Source organism: Alternaria atra (assembly GCF_907166805.1).
Source record: "Alternaria atra isolate CS162 genome assembly, contig: 28, whole genome shotgun sequence".
NCBI classification, from domain to species: domain Eukaryota; kingdom Fungi; phylum Ascomycota; class Dothideomycetes; order Pleosporales; family Pleosporaceae; genus Alternaria; species Alternaria atra.
Window position 1 is genome coordinate 2,661,733 of NW_025091326.1, and position 11,229 is coordinate 2,672,961.

At 52.3% G+C, this 11,229-nt stretch overlaps 3 protein-coding genes across 3 annotated transcripts; 2 read left to right on the top strand and 1 right to left on the bottom strand.

The window, feature by feature from the left end:
• Nucleotides 1-65: 65 nt before the first annotated feature.
• On the top strand, nucleotides 66-1,617 carry ALTATR162_LOCUS7892 (uncharacterized protein; the record flags this gene model as incomplete). Its single annotated transcript, XM_043315520.1, has 5 exons — nucleotides 66-413; nucleotides 464-492; nucleotides 561-1,017; nucleotides 1,067-1,336; nucleotides 1,393-1,617. The coding sequence occupies 5 exons, from the start codon at nucleotides 66-68 to the stop codon at nucleotides 1,615-1,617; spliced, it is 1,329 nt and encodes a 442-aa protein (XP_043171455.1).
• Nucleotides 1,618-2,741: 1,124 nt separating this feature from the next.
• Nucleotides 2,742-3,818, bottom strand: ALTATR162_LOCUS7893 (uncharacterized protein; the record flags this gene model as incomplete). The annotated part of the gene is made up of 5 exons (XM_043315521.1): nucleotides 2,742-2,943; nucleotides 3,041-3,290; nucleotides 3,344-3,501; nucleotides 3,549-3,661; nucleotides 3,711-3,818. The coding sequence occupies 5 exons, from the start codon at nucleotides 3,816-3,818 to the stop codon at nucleotides 2,742-2,744; spliced, it is 831 nt and encodes a 276-aa protein (XP_043171456.1).
• Nucleotides 3,819-4,804: 986 nt separating this feature from the next.
• On the top strand, nucleotides 4,805-6,270 carry ALTATR162_LOCUS7894 (uncharacterized protein; the record flags this gene model as incomplete). The annotated part of the gene is made up of 4 exons (XM_043315522.1): nucleotides 4,805-4,849; nucleotides 4,901-5,303; nucleotides 5,354-5,426; nucleotides 5,475-6,270. The coding sequence occupies 4 exons, from the start codon at nucleotides 4,805-4,807 to the stop codon at nucleotides 6,268-6,270; spliced, it is 1,317 nt and encodes a 438-aa protein (XP_043171457.1).
• Between the last annotated feature and the right edge of the window lie 4,959 nt (nucleotides 6,271-11,229).

Sequence of the window (11,229 nt, forward strand, 5' to 3'; positions counted from 1 at the left end):
GTGCCCGTACTTGACTCCGCAGAACTCAACGTATCTCATATACACTTTTTCAAACTCTTTTCACCATGTCAGACCTCAAAGCTTCCGTTGTAGAGACCAAGAACGGCTTCCACGTCGAGGGATACGAGAAGATCGAATATGACTTCACCTTCCTCGATGGCGTCTTCAACCCTGCCAACAACAATCTGGCCAAGTGCTACGAGCGCTGGGGCCGTTGCCTAGCTGTCATGGACTTGAACATCTACAACGTCTACGGCGATGAGATGCAAAAGTACTTCGACCACTACAACCTGCCCTTGACGATCCACAAGACCATGATTGGCGAGAAGGCCAAGTCTATGGAGACTCTCCTCAGCATTGTTGACTCGATGACCGACTTTGGTATCATCCGAAAGGAGCCAGTACTTGTCGTTGTATGTTATCCAGTCCGCGTTGGGTGTGAAAAGATGCTAATGTGATATAGGGTGGTGGTTTGGTGACTGATGTTGCTGGGTAAAATATAGCTCTAAGGCACTCTGGCCTGACTGCGTTGAAAGAAGGGAGTTAACTCGTGGTCTTAGATTTGCTTGCGCCGCCTACCGAAGGAACACCAACTTCATCCGTATCCCAACTACCGTCATTGGCCTGATCGATGCCAGCGTCAGTATCAAGGTCGCTGTCAACTACGGCAACTACAAGAACCGTCTCGGAGCGTACCACGCTCCGATGCACACATTCCTCGACTTCTCTTTCTTGAAGACCCTACCAGAGGGTCAAGTACGAAACGGCTTCGCAGAGTTGATCAAAATCTCAACCTGTGCCCACAAGCCCACGTTCGACTTGCTGGACAAGTACTGTGAGAAGCTAATCACTTCTCGATTCGGCCGTGAGGGTGATGACAAGGAGGTCCTACAGGCAGCGGATGAGATAAACCGCGCTGGCATTCACGAGATGTTGAAGCTCGAGACGCCTAACCTCCACGAGATCGGTCTTGATCGTGTTATTGCCTACGGTCACACCTGGAGCCCGCTCCACGAGGTAAGGCTGCTGCACCTTATGGACGCTGACTTTGCTGACTCGTTTGTAGCTCTCGCCCAAGGTCCCCCTTCGTCACGGCCATGCCATCTCTATCGACATGGCCTACTCGGCGACATTGGCGAACCAGCGTGGTCTTCTCAGCGATGAGGAGCACAGGAGACTGTTGAACCTGTTCTCCAGGGCCGGTCTATCCATGGACCACGAGCTGTTCGACGAGGACATGCTTGACAAAGCCACAAAGGCTATCCTGAAGACTCGTGACGGTCTGCTCCGTGCTGCCGTGCCCAACCCCATCGGTACCTGCGTGTTCCTGAACGACGTCTCCCTGAGGAGATGAACAAGGCTCTGCGACGACACAAGGAGCTGATGAAGGAGTACCCTCGCGAGGGTGCCGGTCTTGACGCGTTCGTCGATGCATCCGACACCGGATACACCATGAACGACAAGCCCATTGAGGACGCTATGCATGAGTCAAAGAAGACCATGAACGGCTTGACCAACGGCGCCGTCAATGGCACCGCCAAGGGAGAGGCTGCTGGCCCTCCCCAGGGCTTACAGGAAGTCATGGCTAATGGTTATGAGAACGGATACAAGAACTAGGAAGCGACATAGCTGCGAATAAGTCCGACTAGGCAAGCGCATGTCAGATGGGTACCATGGTTTGAACGTAAAAGTTCTTCTTTTAAGCGGCGGTGTTATCCTCATCTTGCAGTGGTAGATCGCGACATGCTTTATGCCCATCAACTTCCCCGAAATGAAAAAAAAAGTATTTACCCAACACATTGTACTCTTTGACTGTTTGTATCGTGAATCGTGAATTGTGAAGCGACGGGTTGTTGGTGTGGAGGCAGTTCAGTTGAACGTGTCTGTGTCTGTCGTTGCATCAAGCAAACATTGAAGATCTGCCACGCGACATGTCTTTACGCCTCCGCTGTCGCGCAATATCGTCGTCTGCAGCATCATGAGAGTGTTGGTGTCGTTCTTTCGCCGCACGCATCGTCGTCCCCAATCCCGCCGCCGCTTGACCGTGCCCGTGCCCGCCGCCGCAAAAAACCCTTCCGCCCGTGCACTGGCTTGGCGGACCCCACATCTCAGTATAAAAACTCTGCGCCCCTCGTCCTCCTTTCTCGCTCTTTGATCAAAAAATACAAACGAACCCAGCCACGACTATCAGAACACCTTTGTCTTTTAGTTGCCAGTCACTACGGTGGCGTGGGGTCGGAGAGCGATACTCCTGTAGGAAGCTGCTTTCTCGTTGGGTCGTCTTCAGTGATGGCGATGAGTCTGCGGTGTCGATTTATTGGGAGGACATACCTTTGTCTTATGCGTGCTTTGATGTGAACCAGATGCGTGCAAGCATGCTACTCGTCCTGTGTTGCTTCGGGTTTGCCTTTGCGCAGAGTAGAGTGTCTTCGAAGCTATCTTAGGACATGGTCACGTTCATTTGCACTCAGGCTCAGCTAAGCCTGGACATTTTTACGGAACCATCAGTCAATCCGTGTGGAGAGTGAGTCGGCGAAGACAACGGGACCATGGTCTAAGCAACAAGCAAGGATATGTATAGCCGCTACTGTAACGCATCAGGAACATGGCGTAGTCATTAATATCATTTGACTATTTGTTCTCGTTACCTGTCATGCTTAAGTGTCATAATCGTAATGGCACCTATCTGTTATGCATAAATCGTTCGACGGAATAATCTAGCTTCCGTAAACCATAGCCCTCTATGGAATCGCAACCTTCACATCGTCCTCATATTCCACATCCTTGATGCCATCCTTCGTTATGACCTTAACCAGTACGCCCTTGAAGTCGATCGGAAGACGTCGCTTGAGCTCCTCGGTGCACATCCGCAAGATCTTCATGCCTTGCTCATAGTCGATGTCGGGATGGTGGTGCTTGTCGAGCAGAGAGAGGCAGTAGTATCTGGAGGTACTGTGTTAGCATGGGATCTTTGCGTGTAGGAACATGCAGAAGCGGAGTTGGGTATGCTGCTGTAAAAACAACAACTGGTAAAACATACTGTGCATATCCATGTGCAGCGTATGGCAGCGGCGCTAGACTCGCCAAGTAGTCGATCCAGTACAGAGTCGGCTTGTCGGCAATCGTGTCATATCCTCCTAGCAGCAAGTTGACCGTGTAGGGTTTTCTTGACCTCAGCGCTGACGCCAGTTCTCCTCGGACAAAGTTGGCTGTCGCGGCGGGGGACAGCTCCATGTTGTTGCGCATGGAGTATAATTGTACGTTTGCCTGAATGTACTCGGCGAATTGAACTGCACCGTTGTTAGCTACCGCTAATCCCTCGTAACCTCTTCTTCTGTCATACCAGTGTCACCAGCCTCTCCAGAGAAAGCCATCAAGGTATGTGTGTTGAGTACTCGGGTCTTGTCGTCGGATGCCTTGAGGATGGTGGCGCCACGCATGGCGGCTTTGGAGGCGGCGATCAGGGTGAAGTCCTTGCCGGTGATTCCTAGTAGAACCTCCCTGTACTGTGGTTAGTATCGGAACAGCGTATCTTCAGTACGACATACATTGTGATGAGCTTGAAGTGGTGACGGTAGGTGTGTTGGAGGGCGACTTTCGTCGGGCTTTTGGATAGTCGGGTGGGAAGGCGTAAGATCAGATAAAAGCCAGAAGCCTTGTCCTACGGGCGAGTTGATATAGCGGGGAGGACGGTATTGGTGTGGTTATACGGTGATGTTGAACCCACACGCGAAGGCAGCTCCCAGCGTCGCGGCTGCCCGTACAGATGAAGCTTGGGCCAGCTTGGGCTTGGCAGAACTGGACTTGGATGTGAACATGCACGTCTTTAGTAGGCAAAGTTGCGTCCATCCAGGCCCGTGGGATATCTCGCAGCTTTGGATCCGTTCAATTCGTAAATCATGTTCAATGAAATATTCGTCACCGAATAATGGCCATACTGGCATAGCCTCAGGTGCGCCTCTTTGTTGACCCGCACCAATACCTACTTCACGACGCTGTGCCCTTGTACCGGCCCGAACAGCTATCTTTGTTGAACCATTCCGACCACCTGTCACGGTTCTCAGAAGTCCAAGACTTATCTGCAGTCTTCACGTAACACAAGAGATGGATAACCAACCGTGATGATACTCGCGGTCCACTCACGAGACACTGACGGTAGTTACAACTACATGCAACAGACTCCGCAGGTCAGTGTTTGTGTTAAAATGAATTGACCTCTGCTCGACTTCTCCACCGGTGCTAGAAGAGCTACTGTTTCGCCTGGCTTGGCTGAGAAGACTTTGTATCGCACTTGTCTGACATCTCTGGGTATTTCCCCAATGAGCAGTCTGAGGTTTTGAATCCCTTGCGAAAGAAGCTACCTTGGACGACGATCTCCCGTGCATAATCGACAGGGCCGAAGAGAGAATGCATCACCGGCGTCTGTCAATCATATCCCACAGGTCCCCCAAATCAGCTTGCGCGTCGTCCCACTCGATGCTTTTGCGATAATGTTAATGCACACTTTTACAAAGAGGCCGTGGGTGGCTACCAATGAGGCGACGGCGTCATAGCGGGGCTGATTTCTGCTGAGCGACCCCTCCAAAACCTTGCTGGACTCTTAAGCTCTGGAACACCCCACCCAAACAAAACAACACCGACACTTGATCTTACACATACAACTAGTAAGTCGAATTTTCTGCTCGGCATCCTATCCGCGGCCGGACTTTGCTGCCCGCGCATCCGATCTGCTTCTATATCTCCTGCCTTGCACTTCGCGGCTCCCCAACTCTCCAATTGACTCTCTCAACAGCAATCCTTCACAATGACCATCACCAAGATCCACGCCCGCTCCGTCTACGACTCTCGGGTACGTATTCAGACATCCATGCTTGTCAAGCTTCACTTCTAACGTCTTCAGGGTAACCCGACTGTCGAGGTTGACATCGTCACCGAGACCGGCCTTCACCGCGCCATCGTCCCCTCTGGTGCCTCCACCGGCTCCCACGAGGCTTGCGAACTCCGTGATGGAGACAAGTCCAAGTGGGGTGGTAAGGGTGTCACCAAGGCTGTCGCCAACGTCAACGACACCATCGCCCCTGCTCTCATCAAGGAGAAGCTCGACGTCAAGGACCAGTCCGCCGTAGACGCTTTCCTCAACAAGCTCGATGGCACAACAAACAAGACTAACCTGGGTGCTAACGCCATCCTCGGTGTCTCAATGGCTATCGCAAAGGCCGCTGCCGCCGAGAAGGGTGTCCCCCTCTACGCACACATCTCCGACTTGGCTGGCACTAAGAAGCCCTACGTTCTCCCCGTACCCTGTGAGTAAACGCTCATCCGGAAAAAAAAACCTTTTTTACTGACTATACAGTCCAAAACGTCCTCAACGGTGGCTCGCACGCTGGTGGCCGCCTTGCTTTCCAGGAGTTCATGATCGTTCCTTGGTAGGTTATCTACATATACGAGTAGCCACCCATACTAATGACCTCCAGTGAGGCCCCTACCTTCTCCGAGGCCATGCGCCAGGGAGCCGAAGTCTACCAGAAGCTCAAGGCCCTCGCCAAGAAGACCTACGGACAGTCTGCCGGAAACGTTGGTGACGAGGGTGGTGTTGCCCCAGACATTCAGACTCCTGAGGAGGCCCTTGACCTCATCACCAAGGCTATTGAGGAGGCTGGCTACACTGGCAAGATCAAGATCGCCATGGATGTCGCATCCAGCGAGTTCTACAAGGCCGACGAGAAGAAGTACGACCTCGACTTCAAGAACCCCGACAGCGACAAGAGCAAGTGGCTCACATACGAACAACTCGCCGAGCTGTACAAGTCGCTGGCCGAGAAGTACCCCATCATCAGCATTGAGGACCCCTTCGCTGAGGACGACTGGGAGGCTTGGTCTTATTTCTTCAAGACCTACGATGGCCAGATTGTCGGTGATGACTTGACCGTCACCAACCCCGAGTTCATCAAGAAGGCTATTGAACTTAAGTCTTGCAATGCCCTTCTCCTCAAGGTCAACCAGATCGGTACCATCACTGAGGCCATCCAGGCTGCCAAGGACGCTTTCGGCGCTGGCTGGGGTGTCATGGTTTCTCACCGCTCCGGTGAGACTGAGGATGTCACCATCGCCGATATCGTTGTCGGTCTGCGATCTGGTCAGATCAAGACTGGTGCGCCAGCCCGATCTGAGCGTCTCGCCAAGCTCAACCAGATCCTCCGTATCGAGGAGGAGCTCGGCGACAACGCCATCTACGCCGGCAACAACTTCAGGACTGCCGTCAACTTGTAAGCAACTTATCTGTAGAGTCCGGCAGTGTTAGCGTTGTGAGGAAATGCGACGAATAATGAATTTGAGAGCGAAGGAAATACGTATACGAAATGTAACGATATGTCCTACACCATGAGCATTCTATCGCCTGTTGAGCACTTGAAGTATGTGTCGATTTGCTTGATGTTGATCTCGACTTGGGCATAAGTATTGAGTTTATATTGCTACGGCAATGGGACGTGGAGCGTTTTCACCCAAGGTAGGCTGTCTTCGGAAGTGAGATTGTCAAGAATCTCGAACAGGGAGATGTTAAGGAGGATACATATTACCGTAGCGATGCTATAACAGCTGCATCTCGAGGTGAGCATGCCAGAGCGCATAGAGACGAAGCGTCACAGGTTTGAACCAACCCAAGCCACCTCCAACAGCCCTACTGGGATACTACCGCCAATTTCTACGCGCTTTGAAAACTGTGAGGCAGCGTTTCTTGTCCGCGCCAGTTCTCAAATTTGTAATCCTAGCTGTAGACCAAGTAGTATACGAGGAGCTCTCGTAGCTTGCAGCCTTGGTGGGGCTTCTCACCTGTATTGCTATATGTCCAGTTGACTACTCCATGATGGATTCGCTCATCTGAACGATTCTCCGCAACAAGCCGCATACTAGACCCTACTTTCGTTGCCTGGATCATCACCATCGTCAATGTCAATACCATCATCAACGTGGTCGCGGCCCTCTCACACCGTGTTCCGCTCTTCTGCGTATCAAGGAGCTCTGCACGACATGCAGCTAGCATACCATTGCTACCCAGATAGAGGTGAAGCTGGAGTAGATATGAATCGAAACGGTAAACAGATACAGCTGAATGTGTTACTGTTACCCGACTCATTCTTTCCTGTCAGCCTAGAGGGAGAAAGAGTTTGTACCCACGCAAATTGTGCTCTAAAAACATTCACTGTATGTTGCAACAACACATGCACAGGTTAACATGTAACGAGTACTGTTAGCACAAGGCTGATGAGGTGTTGTTCCAAACATGGTCTAGAGATTTTGCGCACCGCTCGCGACGCTGTTGCATCAAACTTGCGACAGACCCGAAAGCGCATCCTATCTTCCCATCTCACTCTCACCACTCGCCACTTACCCATGGCCCCTCCCCTGATTTCCAATCCCAAGCCCAATCCAACCCATCCGTCATTCTATCCTCCCCCTCTTACACCCACCCCTCTGCCACCATCCACGGCTGTCCAGTAACCTCACACTTCTCTCTAGCCTCACACATAGGCCCAACCCCATTCCTACTACTATACGCACAGCAAATCCAATCTCCACCACAATAGTTTGGGATCCAAAACCCTGTTGCATTGCAGTACCGGAAGCGGTCGCCGAAGTGGTGGCATTGGGCTACGCCGGGAAGACACTGGGGGTCGATTTGCCAAAGCGGTGTTGTGGAGGCTGGGAGAACGGAAGTCGTGGTCGTTGAGGAAGTGTAGTTTAATAGGGTCCATGATGATGATGATGATTCAATGGTGGTGGCGGTGATTGTTGTTGTGGGGATGACGCAGGCGGATTTTGTGATTGAGACTGCGGAGGCGGTGGCGGAGGGTGGAGTTAGGGAGAGAATGAGAATGATGGGTATAGAGAGTTGTAGAAAAGGGATTGAGAGATGCATGGTGTCGGCTCTTGAGTTTCGAGAGGGCGGAGATGCTGAGTTGATTGTAGTATCAAGTAAACGGATGGAAGCGTTGGATGTGTTCGGGGCAGTACTCTACCTACTCACATATTTGACTCGGTGGTATGTGATTGCTGTTGTGTTCGAGTGGTACGTACTCATGTCAGTGCTCTAGTTGTGATGAAATCGTATCACACTCTTGAGCAAGGTTTTGACGTATATGTACGGTGGAGCCGCATACTTGTAATACCTTGTCCCACGTATCGAAGGAACACAGGCCATTCAAGTACCGTGATGCTCATCTGTTGGTGACTGGAAGCTCTAGTCTGTTGAAAAAGTGGTGAAGTACTTCGGTGTAATCGCAACGGGTCATTTGTGCTCCCTGTGAACGGATGGGATGCGATTAAACGTCATTCTTTGCCTCTTGATCAGCCTATGGTTTACTCGACATCCAACTGTTTTACGCAACATGCCTTGGTGGAACCCTTCATGATTGTAGAGTCGTAGCAGTCAGATGGAAGCTCGTTGAGCCTGTCAGAATTTGGCTTCACAATACGCCGACTTCTCGATGCTCCGCGCACCGTGTAAGCAATACTCCCACGAGTCTGTCGAGCAGGTATTCGGTCAAATCTAGGTGCTTAGAGTAATAGATTGTGCCGCGAACAGACTCGTGCTCCAACTTGAGACGGTCCGGGACTCGGCACGTTGGCGGCCCGAAATGTGCAAGTCATCGATGCGTCGAGTAGAGTCACGATGGCATACTACGGGATAGACATGTTCTGCGCTCTCTCTGGGCTTCACGACTGCCAGGTTCGATGCTCGAGATGTGGTGCCACAGTGAGAACCGCAAGGGGTATGCAAGAGCTGCTAGAGTCTGTTCAAGCCTAGGTGTGTTATCATTGCCGTCTAGCTTTGGTCGGCCGAATAAGATGCACTGCCGCCCTGAGCTTACCGTGCCTGCTTTATGTCTTGAGCGGAGTAGCAGGGAGCATCTTGCTCTGGAGCGGACCGCAGCCGTTTCAAGATGTTGGGGCTGATGCGGCGTCGTTAACAGCAACATCGTTTGATTGTGTGGAGTGCACATCAGGTCAGTAATGCTGCCTGCACTACGCATCCTCAATCAACTGATATCAGCTGTCGATGCAAGCGTCGCATGTAGAGCACGGTCGTGAGGCCTTTGGTATCGACAAGGCAGACCAGGCGCACAATGTGGATAGGCCCAGACCGTTGCCAAGAGTTCCAGTGATGGGCGTGATGAATTGACATGGAACACGGGTGTCCATGTCGTCATGATCGCGAAGTGGATCTCCGAAATATTGAGAGGCTTCGTAGATTCAAGAGCATTTGTATTGTGAAGCCTCATGCGTCGTTGCGCTGCATCTAGAACCAGGCAGTGGAAATAGACTTGCAGCAGAGGCGTGTAGCGGATCAAATCTCAGGCTGGGCAATGGTCTAGACATCTAGACGGCTCCGCGGGTAGAGCTTCTGGCGCGGCATGTCAGATGTGTACCGTGGTTCATGTGCTCTCAAAGTCGCCAACTCTGACAAACCAACAGACGATAGTGTCGCCCATTCAGTGTCAACGCGCGTTGCCAGAGGTGTGATTGGCGAGCGCATTACTTTGAATTAGCGAGTGGGTCGTGGGTGTATGCAAGATCTTGAGGAGTGACTGTAAAAATTCGACGATGTTCGCCTCACGATCTGAATGCTACAGCCGCCCAGCCGTCACCTTGGAGAGTATCTCTCCACTCTCAAAGCAGTTGCGGTGAAAACCAAGACGCCGACGTCTGATAAAAAGGTTCTAGTAACGTGATAGAGCGGGTACTGGCAGCTTTCATGTTTGTGGCTGCTCCTTCTGCAGTGGTCCGGTGCAGCTAGCGCCGGAAAATTGGGCAGCCGCACGCCAGGAGTTGAACATGTCCACAACTGCCCCCAAATGTCAGCTTGGTAGCGATAAGTATTCATAGGCTTGCAAAGGTGGTGTCGGTGAAGACAAAAGGGAAACAAAAGGAAGAAGAGCATCAAGCTGACATGGCCTGCGCCCCTGCAGCGAGACAGCTAGAGAGGTCGATCAACACACAGTGCACATCATTACTCGCCTGGGAGCACGCCGTTCACGATGCCTTTGTCGATCATGTTCTGATTAGTTGGTCGATGCTTGGTGCGACGGGTTCCCAAACAGGAGCACACCCACGGGTCCGGAAAAGTCACGACGTACCTGTTGCAAGAAGACACCATGTAACGTTACTCTAACCTCAGGCCTCACGAGGGCCTTTGAAGGCTGGCGGAGGGCAAGCCAGCAGACTACAGCTGTGAATTGAATACGGGACAGCGGAAGGACTGCGGCTGATTCGTCAGATCAGGCTGGTTTGTTGCTAGCGCAGGGAATAAGGGTAGCAAAAGACCGAGCATGCAGCCTGAGGCCTGGACTTGTGAAGATGACACGTTAATGTTTGCTCGAGGGCCGAATGTGCGGGCGACATGCAGAGGGACGGCGTCGCAGAAGTGAAAAGCTGCATCATCGGTGTCCAAAAAAGGGCAATGTCAGGGCAGGCGACTGGGCGATGGGGTGTCGAAGCTTGCAACGTGAGAGCAGTAATGGAAGACAAGACGCAAGCACGAGCAGACAACAGAACAAATAGCGCTAAGTTCTGTTTCGGCCGATCGTCGATCTGGTGCCATGTAAGACTAGGCGCTAGGCCCCAGTGTATCGTTATCCATCTACCAGCACTGTACGACGGCAGTGCGGCTTCATGGGGAACATGAGAATAGCAAACGGGCGCGATAAGATGCATGGGCGGAGCTGGAGCCGCTGACGTCAAGCAGGAGTCAGCCCCACGAGCTGCATCTCCGCCTGTACTCCGGAGTATCAATGGCCAGATGTTGTGGGTTGTAGATGCTAGACAGTTGTTGAGCAGTCCGAGGTAGCTTTTGGCCGCCACAATAAAGCATATTGGCATGCAGGCTGGCGTTGGTTGGAGCTTCTGGATGGGCGAAAAAGCAAGACAAGGGCGAAAAGTGTAATTCGCATGTTCGCATTGCACGGATTGAGGGCTTGTGTGGGGCGGACAGTAATCGTCATGGCGGAGGGCCAGGCGTGAGAGTCGGCGGTGACAGTGGGCGAGGTTTGCATAGGGGCCGAAGCGGAAGGGGCTACCGGGGTAGCGCTGTAAATCGTGCAGGAGCGACCGGCAGCCGAGCGCGTCTAGACTGTTCCAGCAGGCGCGACCCACTGAGCGTACTCGACGCTCAAACTCTGCCCCATCCAGCGCGAATGCTGCGGCATGAGAGAATGGTGATGGGGCGGACAC